Source organism: Geotrypetes seraphini, chromosome 7, assembly GCF_902459505.1.
Source record: "Geotrypetes seraphini chromosome 7, aGeoSer1.1, whole genome shotgun sequence".
Lineage (NCBI taxonomy): Eukaryota > Metazoa > Chordata > Amphibia > Gymnophiona > Dermophiidae > Geotrypetes > Geotrypetes seraphini.
The window spans coordinates 45983720-46008865 of record NC_047090.1 but is presented as its reverse complement, the minus strand read 5'-3'; the positions used below and the strand labels follow the sequence as shown (position 1 = coordinate 46008865).

Below are 25146 nucleotides of genomic sequence, written 5' to 3'. Positions count from 1 at the left end.
TCTAGCACCCAGCACATGCTCAGTTTTCACGCATGAACTCAGCATGTTGTAAGAGCCAAACATGCTTGTGGTACTGGCATCAACATCATAATACTGCTGTTGACTGCTACATTTTTCTGAAGGGGATTATCAGACTGCTGAATCATCAGCTGACAGGGTCTGAGGATCCCTATTAGCTACAGAAATTGCACACTGCTGCTGGGTGGGCCCGAAGCAAAAGTGAATGGGCACAGGCCCACCTGTGTCTATGTCACTTTTTCTCTGTACTTTATTCTGTTTACCTGGCAGCATGAACCTGAAGGGTTATCGCATTGTAATTTCATTAACCAACAGTGATACTCTGTTGGAAAGCTGATCTGTTTATAAGACATAGGTCAAATCTTGAATTCAATTGCATTCACGGTGAATAATTAATAGAGCAATCTAGTGAGCTCAGATTGGTTGCAGTAAGGGAGCAAATGAGAGACTCCCTTCTTAGAAATGCGCCTCATCAGGTGTTCTAGCCATCCTTGGGACTTTTGACCACAGTTGTGTTTGGGAGCTTTTTTACTAAGAGGTCCAATTAAAAGGAGAACCTTTTAAGTAGCTAATGTGCATTGTATTATGTTCCCACAACTGCTGTAAGGGAGCAGCTGAAAACTCTACTATATACAACCAGCATGAGCAGCCCCTGTAATGAAGAGAGGGCCTAGGACTGAGAGGTACAATTTGAGTCCTCTTTCCTTAAATGAGTTGGATTAAGATCACAAGGTCAGGGCCAGTGTTAAATATGTCGGCAGTCAGGGTAGTGGTTCTCAACCCAATCTTTTGGGCATACCCAGTTTTTTGGGCATGCACAGTCATTCAGGTTTTTGGGATATCCACAATTAGGGTTACCAGTGGACTGTGTGGGTCACCAGACAGACTTTCCAAAACCTGGTAGTTTGTCCAGATTTTGAAAACCCCCAACCTCCGGCCACGTCTGGGGGACCTCTGAGCACGCATGGATAACATCATATGCATCCTCGTATGCTCGGAGGCCCTTCAGACGCAGCCCAGAGGTAGGAGAAAAAAGGCGAGGCTTTATGGGGTGGGGGCGGGGGAGGAACAAGTTGAGGCTGGAAGTGGAAGAAGGCGGGGCTGGGGGGCCAGAACGTGGCGGATCCATATGTCCGGGTTTCTGCTTCCAAAAATCTAGTAACCTTATCCACAATGAATAGGCGTGAAACAGATTTATATGCACTGCTTCCTTTGTACACAAATCTATATCATGCCTATTTATTGTAGGTACCCTTAAAACCTGACTGAGTGTGGCTTAAGGACTGAACATAAGAACTGCCGCTGCTGGGTCAGACCAGTGGTCCATTGTGTATGGTCAAAGACCAGCACCCTAACTGAAACTAACCCTACCTGCGTACGTTCCGGTTCAGCAGGAACTTGTCTAACTTCGTCTTGAATCCCTGGAGGGTGTTTTCCCCTATAACAGCCTCCGGAAGAGCGTTCCAGTTTTCTACCACTCTCTGGGTGAAGAAGAACTTCCATATGTTTGTACGGAATCTATCCCCTTTTAACTTTAGAGAGTACCCTCTTGTTCTCTCTACCTTGGAGAGAGTGAACAACCTGTCTTTATCTACTAAGTCTATTCCCTTCATTATCTTGAATGTCCCTTCTCAATCTCCTCTGTTCGAGGGAGAAGAGGCCCAGTTTCTCTAAACTCTCACTGTATGACAACTCCTGCAGCCCATTAACCATCTTAGTCGCTCTTCTCTGGACCCTTTTGAGTAGTACCGTGTCCTTCTTCATGTACGGCGACCAGCCCTGGACGCAATACTCCAGGTGAGGATGCACCATGGCCCGGTACAGTGGCAAGATAACCCTCTCCGATCTGTTCGTGATCCCCTTCTTTATCATTCCTAGCATTCTGTTCACCCTTTCGCTGCCGCCGCACATTGCGTGGACGGCTTCATTGACTTGTTGATCAGAACTGCCAAGTCTCCTTCCTGGGAGGTATCTCCAAGTACCGCCCCAGACATCCTGTATTCGTGTATTTTGTTACCGACATGCATCACTTTACAGTTATCCACGTTGAACCTCATCTGTCATGTTGATGCCCATTCCTGGGATGAGAATCACTATAGTAGGGGGGGGGCCTCAAAGCTCATTTGTTCATCTGTAGGTAGTGTTAGAGCTCTTATAGGTTGGGGGCTCAGGGCAATTGTTCTGTTTGCACCCCCTCAGTGCAGAAGATGCAGACCTATCTGTAAGTTTAATGCCATTTTGTTTTTCTCTGGTGAAAAAGATGGTCAAACCTAGCTGGGCATATTTTTAGTTTGTATTAATTTAATTTTTATTATTGATATCTTGATTGGTATAGAATTTTATGAATTAGTTAATTTTTATTATTGATATTTTGATTGTCATAGGATTTTATGAATTATAGAAAAAATTGTACTTTCAGAGCAGGAGTAATTTCAGCTGCACCAAAAAGATGCTTCAGAAGAGGCTTTAGCTTGATAGGGGGAGAGAGGGAGAGGGGGAATGTATATACTGGACATTGATCTTATACATGAGGGGGCTTAAATGGCAAACCTACATTTTACCCACATGTATCTGCTCTACGGTTTGATATCAAATGGGCTTGTAGAGCTAGAAAATTCCATATGTACGTTTGTTAGGCATCTTACTTAAGGAATACTTTTTTATGGTTCATTTTAACACAGCTTCAAGTTTCAAGTTAATTTAAAATTTGATTGATCGCTTATCCAAACGTCTAAGCGATGTGCAATAGTTTTTAAAAAAGGTGGAGAGTACATATAACATGTATCAAACAAACAAACGTAGATAAATGCAGGCAAAAAACTTTGACAGGCGGACTGGAACACAATCGGAAAAGGGGTGAACTACACCAAACGATTAACAACAGAATGTCAAAGTGGTTTAACTAGGCTGAGCTGGGCAATCCGAGAGAATAGTCAGGGCAGAGTCGAAGATATATGGGCACCAGCAATATTCAGTGTAAGTCCTGCATATATAAGAACATAAGAAACGCCTTCACCGGATCAGACCAAGGTCCATCTAGTCCGGCGATCCGCACACGCGGAGGCCCATTTAGGTGCTCCTTGTTGGAGACCCGGATTTCCCATATCCCTCAATATGATTTGCAAGAAGGTGTGCATCCAACTTGCGTTTGAAACCCAGAACAGTATTCTCTGCCACCACCTCCTCCGGGAGAGCATTCCAAGCGCCCACCACTCTTTGTGTGAAACAGAACTTCCTGACATTTGTCCTGAACCTGCTGCCATTCAGTTTCAGGCTATGACCTCTTGTCCGTGTCACATCTGAAAATGTCAGTAATGCTGCTTCCTGGTCAATTTGGTCAAATCCTTTTAATATTTTAAAAGTCTCTATCAGATCCCCAAGCAGTCTTCTCTTTTCGAGGGTGAATAGTCCCAGTTTTCCGAGGCGTTCCTTGTAGCTTAAATTCTCCATGCCTTTGACTAGTTTCGTGGCTCGCCTCTGCACCCTCTCCAACAGAATTTTATCCTTCATAAGGCTGTAGAGTTCCTAATATCCCAGATATCCTCATGGCTGACGGTATGCAGTGCTCCTTTGTGGAACCTGTCTAGTCGGAGGGACCTAGGAGAGGATGGTGGGGATGTCTCACATTTTATCGTGGCTTTGTCATCTTGTACATCATCTCTGGAACCTGGAGACAGAGTCATGACTCCTAGTCTATCCACTTCCCGGGCAGGACTGTGCGGGATTCTCCTCGGTGTGGAGTGGCCGCTGCCAGGAGGAGAGGAACCTGAGTAATACGGTGGGATTGAACTCAATGACCTGAACCGGCCAAGATTGTCAAAGCTTCCACTCCCTACCCGATTTTCAATTTCCTCTGCCCGCTACTCCGTACTCTCTTTTTCTTCTTGTATCAGTCTGATTTCTTTGTTGATTGCATCCAGCTGCTCTTGGAGCATCATGGCTAGAGTCTGCGCATCGGCCTGTCCGCTTGGTGACAACAGGTCAACCGAGTTGAATATAGTGTCCCGGTCATCTTCCACATCAGAGACATCGACGTCGCTCTCAAAAGCTTGGGCTACGTTGGCTAAGACGCTTGCTTGCTGCGCCCGCTCCCAATCCTGCTCATTAAGAGTCTGCACCTTTCAGGGTTCATCCCGGAGAGCTGGACTGTGCAAGGGCTGCCCTAACTTTGTCCAGTTAGATAAGCAGATACATCATTGAATATCAGCTAATATCTATGTACCTTCCAGGTGTCAACACTGACCCATAGTTCCCATCTTTTGGGTCCTAGACATTTTATTATGTGGATTTTATGACTATATCTTCAATAAAGACTGCATCTTGGACATCTTCTCCACCACATTTTTGTTTTTGGTTGCTCTTTGATTCTGTGGAGCAGTGGTTCCCAACCCTGTCCTGGAGGACCACTAGGCCAATCAGATTTTTGGGATAGCTCTAATGAATATGCATGGAGCAGATTTGCATGCCTGTCACCTCCATTATATGCAAATCTCTCTCATGCATATTCATCAGGGCTATCCAAAACACGATTGGCCTGGTGGTCCTCCAGGACAGGGTTGGGAACCACTGCTCCACAGAATCAAAGAGCAACCAAAACCAAAAATGTGGTGGAGAAGATGTCCAAGATGCAGGCTTTATTGAAGATACAGTCATAAAATCCTGTGGAGTACCAGGGTCAATTTCTGTTTGGTTGTGCTTTGTCAACACTGACCCAGCCATTCAGTGCTGGAGCCCGGGCATGAAGATCGCTGACTACTGTAGGCTGAATATTGGCCCTATTTAGTACATATATATTCCCACAGAGACAAAATGAGAGAAAGCCTTTAGCAAATAGATCTGGCAAAACGTATTGAACAATTTAATTGTGCCATCTTAAAAATGCATTTTAGGTACAGGAATAACTAATTCCAGAATTAGTTATTTATTCCAGAATTCTATTACATTACATTACATTAGGGATTTCTATTCTGCCATTACCTTGCAGTTCAAGGCGGATTACAAAAGAATTATCAAGGATGTATTACAACAAGAACTTACAAAAAAAAAGTTTGGTCATTTTCAAAGAGAGAGTAAGAAATGAGTATGGTTATTTGTTTGGGGTAGTTGGCTTTAGTGAGAGGTTATGATTGAAACTTGCGGTGTTATTTCTTTTTTCAGGGCTTTCTTGAAGAGTATGGTCTTTATTTCTTTTCTAAAAGTCTTGTAGTCGAGGGATGCCGTCAGTAGATTGGCGATTTGGTTGTCTAGTTTGGCTGCTTGAGTGGCCAGGAGGCCATCATATAGTTTTTTCCGTTTGACCTCCTTAATTGGGGGGTATAAGAAAGGGGTGTGAGTTTTCCAATGTCTGGTTGAGGTGTTGTGGATGAGGCGGTTATTCAGGTAGATTGGACTGTGTCCGTCTCCGTATAAAGTCTTAAATAGTAGACAGTAGAATTTAAATTGTATTCTTGATGGTATTGGAAGCCAATGTGATTTGAGATATGCTTCTGTAATGTGGTCATGTTTCTTCAATGAGTAGATGAGTCTTAGTGCATAAGAGACATCTGTTGTCCTCAAAGTTAATGGTAAGAGAAGGTAATTTTATAAAAGGGCACCTAGCTGTAGAGTATATGTTGCTCAAGTCCCCATAGGGGACAATTTTGTAAGCAGTTTGCCCAGATATATTGGCCTGGCTGAAAACTGCCAGCCTTGGAGCCGCTAAGCAGTATGCACCTACTACAGAGTGTTAGTGGTTAGTGAAGGTGTCCTTAGATAGGGAGGGTATAAGTTACCCACACAGTATGGAAATTTTCAAACCACAAACATGTCTTCCTTACCACAGAAAAAGAAAGTGCAAAATTCCCCAGTATTTTTTTGATCACCGAATACATAGTTAAGCAAATTGAAGGGCTGATTGAAAAAATAATGAGACTGGGGTTTTTTGTGTTTTTTAATCCAGAATCAGATGACTCCATCAGATGAACATTTTTCTTTTTCAAAGTAGCATCCTTCACATTCAGTACTTTTTTTTGCAGCATTTCATAATCAATTCATAGATGTGCAGTAGACTGTTTTGTGACATCACTTTTAGCGCTGCAGCTGTGATGTTTTTCACTTCATCATCTGAAGAGAACTTCTTTCCTCACAGTTGTTTTTTCAGAGTTGGAAACAGTGGCGTAGCAAGGGTTGGTGATGCCTCCCCCCTGCCCTCCTTTCCATCCCCCCTGATTCCTTCCCCTACCCCCACGCCAAACTCATGCCCTCCCTTCCCCCATACCTCTTTAAATCTTCGCCAGTGTGAGCAGCTTCTCCTATCTGCTGCTTGGCTTTCCCTCTGACATCACTTCCTGGCCCTGCGACCTGGAAGTGATTTCAGAGGGGAGCCAGGCTGGCGCAAGCAGCAGGCCTGATAAGCTGCTTGAGCTGGAGAAGATTTAAAAAGGTGCCGGAAGGGGGAGGGTGAAAGCGTGGCGTGGGGGACAGAGAGGTGCCGGTTGCCCTTACCAAGATGGCATCGAGGGCGGTCCACGCCCCCTCCTTACTACGCCACTGGTTGGGAATGCCCAGAAATCACAGGGCGCTAAGTCCAGGCTATATAGAGGGTGTTCTAGTGCTGTCGCATTAATTTCAGTCAGTGGGCGGGCATTGTCTTGGAGCAAGAAATTCAGCAAATGTGCCTTCTGTCATTTTGCAACATCACCATAGCTTTAGCAATGTTGACATCTGTGACCGTGGTGGATGGCCTCCCCGAACGCGCTTCATCAGTCACTTGCATGTTGCCCTCTCTGAAGTGCTTCCACCACAGAATTACTGCAGCATGACTAGTTGTTTCACCACTGCACGCTTGCCGTAACATTTCATGCGTTTCATTACCTCTCTTTCCAAGTTGAACACAAAATTCGATCACACACCTCTGGTACCAACACGTCTTCCTCATCCGCCATGATGAGACGCATAAAGTTCTTCCTCTCACTGTGGCCCAACTGCAGATTCAGAAACGTGGATGTGTGAGCGTCACAAAAACCAGCCCAGCCTTGCCATGTTTACTTCTTCGAAAGAAAAACAGAGGCAGTCTCATTACTTTGCAACCAGCCCTCGTATGTCACCCAGATTTGGGCGCGCTTCTGAGATTCAAAAACAATCGGCTAATGAGCTATTAATCATCAATAATTAGATGCTAAGAACCAATTATGAGGTTAATTGGCTAAAATTATGATCTGCTGCATATCTGGCTGCACACCATTAGAACATAAGAATAGTCATGCTGGACAAGACCAATGGTCCATCTAGGCCAGTATCCTGTTTACACAGTATCCAATCCAGGTCATAAGTACCTGGAAGAAACCCAAATAGTAGCACCATTCCATGCTACCAATCCCAGAACAAGAAGTGGCTTCCCCCATGTCTGTCTCAATAGCAGACTATGGACTTTTCCTCCAGGAACTTGTCCAAACCTTTTTAAAGCCAATTATGCTAACCACTGTTACCACATCCTCTGGCACTTGAATCCCATAGTGTGTAACCCAAAGGGGGACATATCTATGGAAGGAGTAAGGGCGGATCAGGGGCATTCCAAAAAGTTGCACATAGTGTTATAGAATTATAAGTCTCCATGCCCAACTAGGGCAGTTGGATTTATACCAAGCAGGTATAGGTCTGGTGCCCAGAGCTGGGCATGGGAATCGGCGCTAAGCACTATTCTGTAAAAGGCACATCCCTGCATAGAAAAGCGCTCAGCGCCTATCATGTCAATATTCTGACTGGAGAGGGTGAATAGTGGGGTTTCCGAGAATCTCGGAGAGAGTGGGAACTCGAAGGCCTTGAGCATGCGCAGATGCTCAAGGCCCAGCAAAAAGAAGGAGGTAGATCTTTGGGCACCGGCACCGGCATGTCCTGTGCGATGGTGCCGGTGCCGGGTGCCAGATGGGGGGTAAGCGATGTGTTTGGATGGGTGGATGGGTGCGGGGGGGGGATGTCGGATCGCAGCGGGGGGATGCCGGATCGCCGGGGGGGGGGGGTGCTAGATCGCGGGAGGGAGGTGCTTGTACATCGAGGCAAGCTCATTTTCCGAGGCGCCAATTTTGCGAATGTTTTGCTCGTCTTGCAAAACACTCGCAAACTGGTGCACTCGTAAACCGAGGTACCATTGTAGAATGTTAGGAATTATCAGGAATGGAATGGAAAACAAAGAGGAAAATATTATAATGCCCTTGTATCCATCTATGGTATGGCCGCAACTGAAATATTGTGTGCATTTCTGGTCGCCGTATTTCAAAAAAGATATAGTAGAATTAGAAAAAGTGCAGAGAAGGGATGGGATGACTTCCCTATCAGGAAAGGCTAAAGTAGCTAGGGCTCTTCAGCTAGGAGAAAAGACAGCTCAGGGGTGATAGGATAGAAGTCTATAAAATAATGAGTGGAGTGGATAGGTTAGATGTGAATCGCTTGTACACTCTTTTCCAAAAATCCTAGGACTAGGGGGCATACGATGAAGCTACTAAGTAGTAGATTTACAACAAACCGGAGAAAATATTTCTTCACATTTCTTTCTTGGAATTCCTCAAACCCTAATACCACCAGATCCTCCCATAAATTAAAACTATCCTTCCCCTCGCTAAAAGGCATTTCCCACACAGGAAAGCTAGGGACCTCCCTCCACTTCAAAATCACTGAGCTCTGGAACAACCTTACCTTGGAGCTCTCTCCAAGTTTTCCGCAAACATCTGAAAACCTGGCTTTTCTCAAAAAATGTAAGTCTCCCTCCAACTTAGGAATCAAGGAAACTCTTATATCTTGACATCCCAAGTCCTCTAAATTTTCTTCACACTTCTACCTCTAACCCTCTGTTGTAGTTCCTTCCTATTTCTCCTACTGTAAACCGCGTCGAGCTCTACGAACGTGGAGATGATGCGGTATACGAACCTAAGGATTAGATTAGATTAGATTAGATTCACATAATGTGTAATTAAACTCTGGAATTTGTTGCCAGAGAATGTGGTGAAATCAGTTTGCTTAGCAGGGTTTAAAAAAGGTTTAGATAATTTCCTAAAAGAAAAGTCCATAGGTCATTATTGCGATGACCTGGGAAAATCCACTGCTTATTCCTAGGATAAGCAGCATAAAAACTCTTTTACTACATGGGATCTAGCTAGGTACTTGGGACCTGGGTTGGTCACTATTGGAAACAGGATACTGAGCATGATGGACCTTTGATCTGTCCCAGTATGGCAATCCCCCCATAGGGGAATTCTATAACTGGGCACCTGGACATAGCATGGGGAGCACAGATTGTGTGCACAGACTCCATTGTAGAATATTAATGTAAGTCGGCAGAAATGCACATACATTTAGGCAGGCACACTTATGCCAGGTCTATGGCAAGCTTAAATGAATGCAATTAAGTGCGGCACTTAGGCGCATATTCTATAAGTTTTGCAGATAAATGGGACACCAGCCCATGCTCCGTCCAGATGTACACCTCCCACGTACTGAAGCAGTTGTGTACATACAGAATATTGCTCTCACATGTTCATGTGTATGTGTACTGTAGAAACACCTATGTGTTAGTATTCAGGCAGACTTATCCATTACGCACAATAGACACAGTGCCTAGGACTCAAGAAAATATTTTACTTACTTTTTTTTAATAATCCAAAAGAATAAAAATAAAGTAGAAGTTATTTATTTCATACCTTACATAAGAACATAAGAGCTGCCAGTAATAGGACAGACCAAAGGTCCATCAAGCCCAGTATCCTGTTTCCAACAGTGGCCAACCCAGGTCGCAAGTACCTGGCAAGATCCAAAGGAGAATACCAGATTTTATGCTGCTTATCCTAGAAATAAGCAGTGCATTTCCCGAAGCCATCTTAATAAGGCTTATGGACTTCTCTTTTGGAAATTATCCAAACCTTTCTTAAACCCTGCTAAGCTAACCGCTTTTGCTACTTTCTCTAGCAACCAATTCCAGAGTTTAATTACCTGTTGAGTAAAGAAATATTTTCTCTGGTTTGTTTAATTTCTACTATTATTACTATTTCTACTATTATTATTATTAGGCATGCCCCCTAGTTTTTGGAAAGATTAAACAAGCAATTCACATCTACTCGTTCCACTCCACTCAGTATTTTTTAGACCTCTTTCATATCTCCCCCTGACCTATCTCTTCTCCAAGCTAAAGAGCTCTAACCACTTTAGCCTTTCTTCATAGTGAAGTCATCTCATCTCTTTTATCATTTTCGCTGCCATTCTCTGTACCTTTTCTAAATCTGTTATATCTTTTTTGAGATGTGGTGGCCAGAACTGCATACATGCAGCGATAGAAAGGTATTACAACATTCCTATCTTCGTTTTCCATTTCTTTCCTGATAATTCCTAACATTCTACTTGCTTTCTTAGCTGCCTTGCCTCTCAGCTTTGAAAACAGATAGAATACAAATGCATAAAATACAAATCAAATATGCAAATTAAAAGCGCACAAATGAGGCCTGATTATATATATATATATATATATATATATATATATATATAAAACGCGATATAAATCAGCACCAACTAGAACAGAACTTAGTACAATTCTACAACATACACCTATCTTTTATAGAATCATGCTAAAGCGCCAGTGTGTCACATAACTTTGAAATGCACCCATTTAGGCCAAGGAAAACCAGACCTAAATCTCTGTGCCTTACTTGTGCGCGCATCGGGCATATCCTATAACAATGTGCCTAACTTTTTAGGAATGTCCGCGATCCGCCTATGCCCCTCTCCTGACCTTGCCCCCATTTCAAATTTGTGCACTGGATCTGGCGCAAACTTTTTTTTTTTTTTTGTAGAATCGTGCTTTCCAAGTTGCGCGCATAACATCTAAGTAGTGCCAATTAACATCAATTTTGAGGTGTTTAATTGCCAATTATCTGTGCTGATTAGGCCTATTAAACAATTAAGCTGTGTGCGCAAATTGGCTGTGTGCACCGATTTGCATTCACACCGTAAGGTGCCATATTCAGAATTTGAGGAATGGTGCCTAACTTTATATAATGAGGAGCATAGTGTTCTTTGAAAATTGCCTGCCAAGACAGCGCATTCAACACTTCCTCATGGACTGTTGACTTTTACACAGGCTATGAAAATGGTTTCCATAGTTATGAGACCATCCTCCTCCCCCCACCCCTGCTGTCTGCCTAGTTCCTGTTGGATCCCCTCCCATTCAAACACTATAGATTGACTTCTTGTGCGAGTGCTGACCAGCCATTCTATCCGTGAAGCCTGTGAAAAGCATCTTTTGTGACTCTGGGAAAAGGCAAGTGGTGCCAGAACTCTGCACTGTGCTACTTCTCACTGAAATTGTTCCTCTTCACTGTCCTGAGCAAATTTTGTTTTCCAGCATTCTAGCTAAACCTCCCTTGTTTGTCTCCTGTTAGGCTTCCTTAATTCTGTTCCTTTATCTCCAGTCCAAAACTGTTTGCTCCCTCTGTGCATCTTTCTTTTCTGATATTTGGAGACTCCCAACAGTGCCTCAGAGAGGACCTAACCACTTGCCCAATTAATACTTACAAGAGCCCTCTCTCCAGTGGAGCAAATAACGACTCTTCCACCATCCTGTTCCCCTCGTCACAGGCATGCTGTTCACTCGCTTTGCTTTCCACTGATCCTGTGGGTATTCACATCCAATAGCCAGCTCGGCACTTTTCTGTGGCACAGAAGGTAGCCCCTGTGGCTGTCAGTCCTGCAAAACAGAACATGCAGAGAATAGGACAGGTCCTGTGTTTTCTCATGACTGACACCAAATGGTATATAAAGTAAACGTATCCTCCTACAGAACACGGAACAATTTACTTGTCAGGTTGTGTTTCACCCTGATCAGATTTCAGACATCAGGCAAGTACCTAGCTGAAGAATATTTAAGAAATGAGAAGGATGCGAGAGAGCATGATAGGAACAAGAAAATGAGGCATTATCACAGCAGTGGCAGTGGCAGATGAAATTTAATGTGGACAAATGCAGAGTGGCAACAAAAAAATCACTCCATTCAAAGACAAACCGCTATGTGCCCAAAATGGTTGCACCGAGCGAAAGAAAAAGCCTCAGACTATCGGAGATGTGTACCCACACTCTTCCACCCAAGCATCCTAGGCAAAAAAAACCTTTCGCATGTGGTAAGTATTAGCTGGTAGGAGCTTAACAAAAAAATTAGCCAAATGGAATCTGTTGTGGAAAAGCCACTATTAGCAGAAAAGCACAGCCAGGCCAATGATTGTTTGGGGGCAAAACGCCACTGCTTCAGGGCCTTGACAAAACTCCATGCTATCTGTTCGCAGGTCAAAACTACTGCGTGCGTGAGAAAGACATGGGGGAAGCTGCTGCTTGCCCAGGATTGGTAGCATGAAATATTGCTACTCCTTGGGTTTTGGCCAGGTACTAGTGACCTGGATTGGCCACTGTTAGGCCCAATAAGGCTATTCTTATGTTCTTACCAAGGGGGGCAGTCCACGCCGAGTGCAGCCCATAAGAGGATTCTCCAAGCTAGGGCTGGTGTCATGGTCTAACTCCAGGAACTTCTTCCGGCAGCGTTAGCATTCAGAATTTGCTGCTCTGCCAGCATTAGGCCTTCCTCCCTGCCTGGTCCTGCCTTTGCAGAAACAGGAAGTAGGCGGGACGGGACCCAGTAGAGAGGAAGGCCCAACACCAGAAAGAGCAGCGAGTTCTGAACGCTGTACTGCCGACTGGAAGGTGACAAAGAGAGAGAAATGCTGCACCCAATTGGGGAAAAGGAGGGAGAAGGAAGACCAGGGAAGGGAGAGGAGAGGAAAGAGAGATGCCATACCATGGGCGGGGGGAAGAGAATGAGAATGAGATGCCAGACCCTCAGGAAGGAAAGGAGGGAGGGAAAGGAGATGCCAGAGCATGGAGAGAGAAGGAGAAATGGAAGAGAAGAGAGAGATCCTAGGGCTTGGGGAAGGGGAAGCAGATGCTAGAACATGGGGTAAGTTGGGGTGGGAAGGAGGGAAGGAGAAGAGAGAGGGGCCAGAGAGTGGGGAGGGAGTGGAGACAAAAAGAAAAAAAGGTAGGGGACAGAGAAAGAGGGTGGATGCTGGATGGAATGGAGGGTGAAGAGAAGATGAGGAAAGCAGAAACCAGAGATGACAAAAGGTAGAAAAAATATTTTTCTTTTTTTTGTTGCTTTAGAATAAAGTTGTTTTGTAGCTGTAATGATAAACATTTATAAATAGAAAATGGAAATAAGGTAATCTTTTTATTGGACTAATTTTAATACATTTTTTACTAACTTTTGGAGACCAAAATCCCCTTCCTCAGGCACTGGCATACCACGGGGGGTTGCTAAAATAATATATTTTTTTATATATGGGGGAGTGATAAAAAATGATCGGCCCCGGGTACGTCACTGTATCACAGTAAAATGAGATTTTTAGCACATTTTTTTCTTTGTTTGATCTGTGTTATTTTGCGGTCTGTTTTTATTCTGTGTCTGTTTTTATTTACTCCCCTTAGGAGTAAATTCTATAAACCAGTGTTTAGCACTATTCTGTAAACTACCTCCAGAGTTAGGCGCAGTTTATAGAATCACGCGTAGTTTATAGAATCACGCGTTGTGCCTGTATACGCAACTAACATTTAGGCACAGGCATGCCAATGAAAACCAGGTCTAAATGCTTGCGCCTAAGTTGTGAGTAACGCAGGTAAATTCTATAACAATGCGCCTAACTTATAGAAACACTCATGACCTGCTCATGATCTTCCCCTGGTCATATCACCTTTTGAGATCCAGCCACTAGAATTTATGTGCACCAGTTTATAGAATACACTTAGGGCTCCTTTTACTAAACCATGGAAGAGCTTCTACCCAGTGTTAGAAAGTTCTGCACGTAAATTCTAATTAGTACCAATAATTGAGGGGCTGATTCTACAAATGGCATCCCGATTGTAGGTGGCGGTAAATGTCCTACCGCCATCTCACCAGCCAATCAAAATCCATGCTGCGAAGACCACCTACAAATGTTGGCATTTGACACGCGCCTATGGAGGTGTTTAGGCATGACTACCAACCCCTAAGGCGGGCGTGGGCATGGTTTCTACCGGAAGTGGCCTTGGGCATCATTAAGGCTTCTTAGGCAGCTGCCGAAATCGTCATCCTTTAGAGAATCAGGCTCTGAGTGTATGGGAAAACAGAGGTTAGGTTCCAGCAGTACATGTTGTGTCTCAAAACCATAGAAAGTGAACAGCGGATCCTATGGGGAAAATAGGGTTAGGTAGGACTCCATTTGGAGTACCTATAATTCACTCTCCAGATGCTTGGGGACCATATCTGGAAGCAAACATCTGACCAGTTTTTTACGTGAACACAGCTGCAATTGATGCAACTGCAGATACACAAAATTGCACATTGGGAATACATGAATAACGAGAATGGACTGTACTACTTAGTTGATTGGAGACTATGTGGTTCCCATACGGGGGTTCAAGGAAGGGTTGGATAAATTCCTGAAGAATAAGGGGATTGAGGGGTACAGATAGAAGTAGAGATGGGTTATAGGAAAAGTCAGGGACCACCTAACAAGTCATGGACCTGATGGGCCGCCGCGGGTGCGGACTGCTGGGTGCGATGGACCTCTGGTCTGACCCAGCAGGGGCAACTTCTTATGTTCTTATGTGTGAGTGGCACACAAGCCCAGTAGCGCAGTTGCAACTTGATCGCAGTGAGATCTCCTTTATAGCTGAAGCTGCTCAGTGGCTTCTTCCCTTCCCCTATTACTTCCTTCCCAGGAGTCCAGGGTTGGCTTTAAGGGGATGCAAACAGGGCAATGACCCTGGACCCCCTGCTATAGGGGAACCCTAAGCCTATTTAAAGCTGAAGGCTAGTAGGCTTTGGGTAGGGTGACCAGATTTTACTCCTGTAAAATCTGGACCTTTAGCCCCACCCCCTGGCCTGCCTAGCCCCACCCCATGAAGCTCGTTATGGCCCGGCCCCCCTCAACCTGTTCTCGTCCTCGGGACCATGTCAGGAGGGCATCTGCATATTGTGTGGATGCAACCCGATGATGTCACATGCATGTGTGTGTATGCGCATGATGTCACCACATTTCATCCATGCATGCGCAGATGCCCTCCTGACGCGATCGTGAGGTGGAAGCTTAGACGCCCGGACATCTGGTAACCTTAGCTTTGGAACCATCTCCCTTTTTACCTAGGACCCTGGCATGAACACCAGCCCTGCCGGTAAGTTTCTCTAGTGAGCTGAGGATCCATATCAGATGCTGTTGTAAAGTAATCTGGTCTTTCCTGCATTTATTAGAGGATATATGATTGTGCTGTGCTTTCACACACACGTTTGTGTTCTTTTTTTGTCTCTACCCTCACTTGGTTCCTGTCTAGGGCTGGATTTAGGCATAAATAGGGTTACCATATTTTTCTCTGGGATATCCTGGATACGTGACCCCGCCCAGTTCTGCCTCCAGCCTCGCCCTGTTCTGCCCCAGCCCTACCCCCACAAAGCCTCCTCTCTTATTCCGGATGAGCTCCAGCCACGCCTGGAGGGCCAGGAGTATTCGCGAATGTGTGTGATGTCATCCGCGCATGCTCAGAAGCCCTCCAGACAACGCCAGAGCTCTGGTAACCCTAGGCATAAAAAACATAGGCATCTGCCTTCAGTGCCGAATTTAAAAGGCCCCAAATTCCTGGGCTAAACAGGAGCCTGATTCTGCTTGCTTTAGAATAAACCTCTCCTCCACATTGCTTTCTGGCCTATGAGCACCGACATCTTAAATGCAGCCCTCTCTATATTTGCATCCTGCTGTGGCTCTATATCTCTGTACCTTTCTTTTCCTGTGTGTTTCAGTCCATGGCTGTGGCTCAGCTTACTGTTCTCTCATTAACACCTGTCTGTACTAGCTGACAGAGCTTTGGCTCTGTCTGTTCCTGCCATGAGAGCAGACAGTGTAGGTGTGAAGAGCTGATACATCACACACATTCTGGTCAGCCTGCTGTCTTGAGAATATAAGACATGCAGGTGACACATTGCCCTCCAAAGAGTCAGTTCAACTATGCGGTAACTTGCAGGACTATTTTCAAAAGGGGCGGCCAGTGTGTTTCGTTTTTATTTTAATACCAGATATGGCATTTTAAACAATACATATTATTTATTACCTCTATAGATAGATATTCAACAATACTGATTATATGGGACCTGTGCTGGGCAGGGTCTAGGATGAATCATTGCGGCCATCTCAGTGTGATGAACTTGCAGCATTGAGGGGGGCCGATGCCCCCCACCCCACCTCCAAAATTAGACCTCCAAGTGTTGGCCCCAGAGCAGCAAGCCACAGGGTGAGGCCAGAAAGCAGACAGCAGGGGCTGATGGGGAGTCCGGGTGCATTGTGTCCTTCTGCTGCTAGTGGCTGACAGGGAGCCCAGGTTCCGGGGAAGGAGCTGGAGCATCTCTGTGGCAGTGGCTGGCAGAGAACCTGGGACCTGGGGAGAGAAGCTGCCACCGGGGCTTTCAGCTGCGTGTTGCAGGTACCCCGGGAGGGGCTGGGGCTGGGATGTCTGAAGCCCAGCCTCCTTGCAATGGGACAATTCTTCATAGCCATGTCATCGTAGCCGCATTGAATTGTCCCATTCCATGCTGGGCAGACTTCTATGGTCTGTGCTCCAGAACTGGTAGGGACTGATAGAGATTAAGTATGCCATTGTTAATCATGAAGAAATGGAACCTGGCCACCTTATTGAGCAGACTGGATGGACTGTGCAGGCCTTTATCTGCCAACATTTACTATTTGAAACTTTGAAAATTATTTCCTATGTGTATTTGCTGCTGACTGCTGCTGTTCTCCCTGTATTCATTTGCTGTATGGATAGCCTACGCCAGTGGTCGTCAACCTTTTTTTTTCATGTAAAAGGCCAAAGAACGAATACCAGAAAGCTGTGATGGCCACCAAAAGATTTCAAACTTGCACACACTACTAATTTTGTAAACCGCCTTGGCTTGCTTGTTCAAACTGGGCATTAAACATTACAAATTAATACTAATATTGATTCTACAATACTTCAAGGAAATATTTTAAAAATTCACCGTAATTTGGATTGTCAACTGTAGCAAATTCCATAAATTGAGACACCCGAGTAAACACACTTAAGAGATCATTTGCAGTTACTATATCAAGTAGGCAAAATTGAAATTAATGCATTTACAAAATTTAAAGGCATTTCAGCCAACTGGCCCAGGGCAGGATTAACCAATAGGCCAAGTAGGCCGAAATGGTCAGGGGGGCCCGATGAAGGAGGGCATCAACATTGTTTTTTCCAAACGGCGATGGACCCCTCCAGCATCGATCGGCTACGCGCCCCCCTCCCCCCAATCGACGGAAAGTAAGACAAGCAAGCAACGTGGGTAAGAAAGGCAGCGGGAACTGTAATTGTGCAAGCGTTGCTGCTTGCCCAAAGCTTCCCTCTGACACAGCTTCCTGTTTCCATCTGGGTGCATGGTGGAGTGGGGCGGGGCAGGCGGCCCAGTGTACTTGTGTGCCTAGGGGCCCTCGACGAATTAATCCTGCCCTGGCCGCAGCGGAGGATTTCAGATGCTGCATGTTGGACACCACTGGCCTACGCATTTACTTTAGATCTGCTGTCGCCTTTATGAGGCAATTCTCTCTACAGACACCCCGATACTGCAAAGTGATATCCTATTTTGTAATAGTATTTGGATGCCCAAATTCCAATTAGGTGCCCACAGTTACATAGCTCGTAGCATGCACAGACATAAGCTGAAGCGCATGCACACTATTTGCAAAAAATACTCTTGACAGCAACTCTGTCTTCGGCCACTTCTGTCTCTTTAATAGTAACATGGGGTAAAGAATGACACGGGGACAAATTTTTCCCCGTCCCTGCAGGAACTTATTTTCCCATCCCGGCGAATTATTTTCCTGTCCCTGCTCCATTACTGCAAGCTCTGTCCTCATCCCCAGGCTACGAATCATTCAGAAAAGAAATAAAAACCTTGCTATTCAAGAAATCCTTGAAGACAAACTAACACAGCAAGATTCGTCCCAATTCTCTGAAGCAACTCGCTCTACTCTTTATTTCCTCTGGAAATTTCCAGATAACTTCTTTTGTAATCTGCCTTGAACCGCAAGGTAATGGCGGAATAGAAATCACTAATGTAATGTAATCTTCGCAAGCCTCAAACACTTATAAGTGTTCGAGGCTTGTGTGGTTAAGGCAGAGCTTACAGGAATGGGACAGGGACAAAACACGCAGGGATGGGGTGGGGAAATGGAGTTCCTGCAGGGATGGGGAAAAGTCTGTCCCGGTGTCATTCTCTAACATAGGGCTGTCAGAGAATGACAGAGTGGCAGCACAATGGCAAGATGAGCAGGACGTCAGAGGAAGAAGTGCGTGTACACAGAGGGAAGTGCTGGATTAACCCTTTCCAAATGTAGACATTACATTTCGTATATTTTTAACAGTAATGGTCACAAACTGCTCAGCTGAGCATTCATTTTCTTGGTTGAAATATATTGAAAATCCACTCAGAACAGCTTTGCGACAAGGCAGGCTGGATGCCTTCTCTCTATTATGTATAAAAGCAGATGTGTTACGAAAGAAAAAAAGACGACTTCAGATAATTCAAAATACTGCAATAAAATTAATTCACAAAGCTAAAAAATATGATCACGTCACGCCACTACTGATTAAATCACATTGGCTACCCATTTCCCACCGTATTACATTCAAAATTATACTCTTAGTACATAAAACTCTGACTTTCAATGAACCGCAATTTATTTCTAAAATGATCGTTCCATATAATTCCGTACGTTCCTTATGATCATCGGCTTCGAACTTATTATCTATCCCCTCCTTGAAAATTATTGGTATAAGAAGAAACGACATCTTTTCAGTTATGGCACCCACGTTGTGGAACTCATTACCAAATTACATAAGAATAGAAAAAGACTTACAAACATTTAAAAGATTTTTAAAAACTTTTTTTATTTCAAGATGCATTTGAACACATGATATAACACACACAATTTTTATACATTTTATTACAAATATTGGACTTTTTTCCCCTCGCCCCGTATTGTGTTTTCCCGTTCATGTAAATTTCAATAGATAAAAATGATGTAACTTTTCCCTTCTTTCCTACCCAGTCATGTTATTCTTTGACTTTAAATGTATTGTATTGACTGTTTCTTAAAATTTTGATACTGTTTTAAATTGTCTGTAATATGTCTAACCTGTCAAAATTATATGTGAAACCACTATCTGTGGCTTTTAGAGTGTACATCGCCTAGATATTACGATAGGCGATTCATAAAATGCTAATAAACTTGAAACTTAAGATTGATTATGAAAATCTGATCAAAGATTTTGCGAGAAAAAAAAGTAGGAGAAAATTATTAAGCCATAAATAAAATGGATCGCTAGGCACGTTGATAATAAATGTGAAAGAAGGGTAGTCGTATATATTCTCTCAAACACAATAGGACATAATCCCACTGCTAACAGTACTTCTTTCAAAAATTGCTTTTATAATTACCTCTTTGGGTCCTCAGAGGGCCACCACACACTCAAATCATTTCATAGTGTGGGGCTTTATGCTCCCATTCGTCATTGGGCCCATACTTCTTATTAACTTTTTAAGATATAATTGAATGTGAATATAAATACTAAAGTACTTAGCTTTAGGTTAAACGTTATTCGGGGGGGTAGAAATATTTCTACCCCCCCGAATAACGTTTAACCTAAAGCTAAGTACTTTAGTATTTATATTCACATTCAATTATATCTTAAAAAGTTAATAAGAAGTATGGGCCCAATGACGAATGGGAGCATAAAGCCCCACACTATGAAATGATTTGAGTGTGTGGTGGCCCTCTGAGGACCCAAAGAGGTAATTATAAAAGCAATTTTTGAAAGAAGTACTGTTAGCAGTGGGATTATGTCCTATTGTGTTTGAGAGAATAAATAAAATGGAAGCATACAGAAATAAATATTTTCCTTCTTACTGTAAGTTTTGTTTTTCGATAAATAAAATTTTATTTTATGGTTTATTATTGTTTTAATATTTTGAATTACAAGTGTAAGGGGACACCAAAATTAGTTAGTGCTTAGGGCATCTAAGGGTCTTAATCTGGCCCTGACAGAGGCTGAGGTCTCAAAGTCCCTCCTTGAGGGTCGCAATCCAGTCAGGTTTTCAGGATTTCCCCAATGAATATGCATGAGATCTATGTGCAGGCACTGCTTTCAATGCATATTCATTGGGGAAATCCTGAAAACCCGACTGGATTGCGACCCTCAAGGAGGGACTTTGAGATCTCTGGGCTGTCAGGGAGCAGCAAAGGGGTAGCCTGCAAGAAGAGCAGAAGCCAAGACTTCTTAGAAGTGCAACTGAAGTAGAGAAAGAAGAAGGATATTTAGGTGTTGCCTAAACGACCTGCTTTAATTTTTATATGTTCCACAGTAAATTAGAGAAGGAAATCTTTGTCTGCATCACATGTTTTGCCACTTAAGTACTCACAGGTAACTAAATTAATTTCTACAGATCCACTTTTATGTGCCCACAGATTCCTTCAGAACTTAGAAATGTCCTGCTTTTCAGTAATCTGCACTGTCTAGGTCAGGGGTGTCCAACCTTTCGGCTTCCCTGGGCCGCATTGGCCGAAAAAAAATGTTTCTGGGGCCGCGCAAGACAGAGGAGGGAGCCGGCAAGACGGTAAAAACACCCAGGGGCAGCAGAGGAAAACACTGCATCGCCCTCGACCGGGGCCGCACAAAATACTTCACGGGGCCGCAAGCGGCTCTCGGGCCACAGGTGGGACACCCCTGGTCTAGGTACTGGTACACTGAGAATCCCATGGGCGTGCTTGGGCATAGATATTTCGATTCACCCATTCTTGAAGTCGCCATCATTTGGGGTCAGACTCTGACACATGCAGAAACGAAATGTGGCAGCCCTTTCATCTCAACACCGGGAGCCAAGGAACCCAAAACTCACGACTTGTGTTTCAGAATTCTTTTCCAGCACTGAGGACTGAATGCCAGTATCTTAGTACACTGACAGCTTGCTCTTTCTCTCCTCGATAGTTTCTTCCTAATTCATGGCATTATTAAATAAGGGTTCCTTTTACAAAGGCGCGCTAGCGGTTGAATGTGTGTAATGGCGCATGCTAAACCACCGGAGGCGCTAGCCGTTACCGCCTCCCCTTGAGCAGGCGGTAGTTTTTGGCCAGCGCAGGGGTTAGCGCGTGATGAAAAGTCACGTGCGTTAACTCCGCTAGTGCGGCTTTTATAAAAGGAGCCCTAAGTTCATGTCACTAAAGTTACATTTCTGCAGGGAGTGTCAAGGTTGCAAGAAAAGAGAGGAACATCCTGCTAGTGAGAAAAAAGCTCGAGTACCCGAATATATTCATGTCAACCGTTCTGAGCTTCCCTGGGAGAATGGCATAGAAAACTGAATAACTATATCAGCGGTGTAGCAAGGGTGAGTGGCGCCTGGAGCAGTAGTGCCTCTCCCCGCCCTCTTCTTTGCTCTCCCTCGCTCCTTCCCGTCCCCCCTGCTGCACGCGCATATGCGCGTCCCCCTTCCCCCTGTACCTTTTTCTTTTTCTAGGTGCGAGCAACCTCACGAACTTGCTGCCCATGTCGTGTTGGCCATCCCTCCTGGCACAGGTCCCGGAAGTGATGTCAGAGAGAGGCAACGCCAACGTGGGCAGCAAGCTAGTAATGCTGCTTGCGCAGGGAAAATTAAAGAGAGGGAAGGGAAGGTGCACACACATGTGGAGGGGGGGATGGAAAGGAGTGGGAGGTGCAGAGAGGAGGATGGGTGTCAGCGCCACTATCAAGACCGCCCCTCTGCCCCCCTCCCCCCTCTTACTGCACCACTGAAATAAATAAATATACATGGGGCAAGTCACTGTTTGGCCTGAAATTGGTAGGAAAGAACGTTGCTACCATTTGAGTTCCGAAAAATTTTTTATTGAAATTTTTATAACAATAAACATTCAGACAGGAGAACAAAGATTCTACTATTTGGATTTCTTCCAGGTCCTTGTGACCTAGATTGGCCACTGTTGGAAGCAGGATACAGAGCTAGATGGACTTTTGGTCTGCCCTAGTAAGGCAATTTTGATATTCTTATCCTTGTCCCAAGGTTTAGTGTGTCTTCTGTTAAAGGAAACCCACTCACTGAGGTTCCTGTCCCCCCAAATCCCCAAACAACCTCTCTCATTAGAAGAGCAGTGACCTACATTAGACAATCAGAGAATGTCTCGACTGCTCCAGACACACAGCTTGCTGAAATAAATTAACACTTACATGCACACACACACACGCATACGCCACAGAAAATCCCATCACTACTGCCCACTGCCTGCCTACCTTGCAAACATCCTGAAAAACCAAAGGCTGGCAGAAAGGAGGTGTTGAGAGGGTTTAAGTCTTTTATTTTGAAAAATGGAGCAGCAAGCTGTTTTCTGTCACGAGCTCTTAAATTTAAAGAGAGCTGCACACTCTTGGTACTGCACAATACTTTATAAGTACATACAGGTGGGGACAGGTGATGCACTCAACCTAAGCAGACGTGCTTGCTCACCTCTCCCGACCCCACAGCTTGCAATTCTGCATTTTACCGGCCATACTTTTGTTTTGGATATCTAATTTGGTATCTTATGCTGGTGCACTTCGTGGGCTGCTGGCTCATATCTTTTTTCAGCTTGGTCCCCAAGGTATGCCGGCTCGAACTTCCAAATTAACCAAGTTACCGAGAGGCCCTACTACTCCCGCAAAGATGGTGGCGTTGACTCCTCCTGCTCGAGCGCTCCCAGGTCTGACGGTCACGCTGCAGACAGAGGCGATAGAAGAACTCAAGAAACACCTCACCGCCATCCTCAATGATAAGCTGACCCGACTCCAGACCACTGTGGATGGCATAAAAGACACCCTGGAGTGGCATGCTACCCGGCTTCAGCAGGTAGAGGAGCGGGTGTCTGCTCAGGAGGACCGCACAGGAGTGCTGGAAGCTAGGGCCTTAACTTTGGAAGAGAAATATCGGAGGTTGGAAGACCGGGCTGAGAACTTGGAGAACCGCAGCCGCCGCAATAATCTTCGCCTAATTGGGCTGCCAGAATCAATCACCGACGCTGGTCTCCGAGAGCTGGTCTCCACTTGGTTACCTAAGGAGCTAGATATGGATACTGGTGGAGCCCCGCTGCTGGTTGAGCGGGTGCACAGGCTGGGAGCACGCCGTGAAGGGGATCGCAGAACTACGCTGACAAGCATCGGCTGCTTACCTGCTGTAAGGCCAAGGGGAACCTCTCCTACGAGGGTAAGCGGATTTTAGTGTTCCAGGACTACTCGGCTCGAGTGTTGGAGCAGCATCGAGCTATGGCGCTGTATTGCACTCAACTTCACTAGCGCCAAATCCGGTTTGCGCTCTAATACGCTGCACAGATCAGGGTGTATCTTGAAAATTGGGCTGTCTACTTCAACACCCCAGCAGAGGTCCATACTTTCTTGGAAAATCTGCCTGGGTGATCCCTGGACGGTTTCCGCTGACTCAGCTTCTGCTTGTTGGGACCGGGTCTGGCGGTGACTTTTCCTCATTGCTGCTGGAGGTGCACCGGGGATTCCTTGGAGACGAGATGGGGAGCCTCACCTTCATTTTCCTCTGGTTATCCCGGAGGCGAAGCCCTGGTGGAACTTTGGCGGTTTGTGGACTTGAGATATGTTGGGGGACCTGGTACCTTGCCTGCATTCTTCTTTTATTTTTCTTTCTCCTGCTCTGTTCTTTGTTGCTTCTTTCCTTTATTCCCTGCGGGATGCTTATGTGTCTCTGACATGGGTCATACCCTCCCCTCCCCCCCCCAGGTCTCCTGCTGCAGTGTTGATTTTTTTCTATTATTTCAGAGAAGGACCTTTATCTTCCTCTTCCTTTACCTCTGCTCTCCGCTGAGACCGTGGAGAATTGGTGCCGGGCCTGGCCCTTTGGTAGTCGTTGGGTCTGGTTTCGGACCACCGTTTACATTTGTTTCATTCTGTGTAGAGGATTGTTCCAGTTGTTCTGTTCTGTGAGCCTCTCTAGCCTTGCCCCTGTGGGGGAGGTGGTCCTGTTTTAGACATCAGGTACCCCCTTTCTCTCTCTTATCGGACACCTGGATTTTTGCACTGGGGCTGCTCTTACTCGGCCTTGGGCTTCTGATGCTGGGGTTGTTCCCTCCTTTAGGGGGTTGGAGTAACCCCCAGGATGGATGCCGGAAGGAAGGACTCTTAGTTTCATTACTGAGTGGGACAGTGGGGTAGAGATGGGGATAGGGATGCAGGGGTGTCTCGGGAGAGCCCTACTTAGAGATCCTCTTCTATTTCCACCACCCTTGTGGCTTTTTGAGTAGCGGTTAGATGGGATTTGGTGAATTTTATCTGTAGTCAGTTGGAGCTGGTAGACATATGCGCGGTTTTGTAAAAGTGTGTGTGTGTGGGGGGGGTTAATTAGACCCTGCTTTATCTGATTAGTTATGGGGAGTTATTTTCAAGCCTCAACCTATTGCTCAGAATAATTTGCATCACTTATTCAACAGCACTGATGACATTATAGGCTGTGACACATTAATTGAACCGGTAAAGAAAAAGAAAGCTTATGGGGCATGAACTTTTGAGACCACATGTCTCACCCTCATTTGAGAAAGAATTTGTATGGTATCAGAATCTGTTTCGTCGTCTGTTTTATTGGCTCTGGATAAGGTATCACAATCTGCTAAGTCTCCGGTTCTTCCAGACTCAGAGAATTAAGCTTACAGAATTATAACCCTTCCATAATTCTGGAATGAGGAAACAACACACTCACTGAGTCTGTTGAAATAACTTTGTATTAGATCATATAAAGTAGAACAGAATTTCATTCCACCGCTATCACTTAGTAAAACGTTTTCCTAAAATTTTATTTCACACATTTCTGAAATTATGTAATAAGAGTGTATCTATAAACTTTATTTAAAAAGCACTAGGGCAAAGGATTCAAACATGGGGCTAGATTCCCGACCACTGTGCAACCACTTTGCGACCCGATTCACTAACCTAATCTAATCTTCTATTTGTGTGTCGCACATTCAGGCTCTAGGCGACATTCAGAGA

The 25146-nt window shown here is 44.8% G+C and overlaps 2 protein-coding genes across 8 annotated transcripts in view; one reads left to right on the top strand and one right to left on the bottom strand.

Moving 5' to 3' along the window:
- The window catches only part of LRTM2 (leucine rich repeats and transmembrane domains 2), a 32369-nt gene extending 20700 nt beyond the window's left edge, over positions 1 to 11669 (bottom strand). Inside the window, exon 1 of the mRNA XM_033951435.1 lies at positions 11554 to 11669. Coding sequence (XP_033807326.1) covers positions 11554 to 11620 — 67 coding nt within the window. The 5' untranslated portion in view covers positions 11621 to 11669. The remainder of the gene's footprint in view (positions 1 to 11553) is intronic.
- The window catches only part of CACNA2D4 (calcium voltage-gated channel auxiliary subunit alpha2delta 4), a 577533-nt gene that overhangs the window by 364120 nt on the left and 188267 nt on the right, over positions 1 to 25146 (top strand). The window lies entirely within an intron of this gene.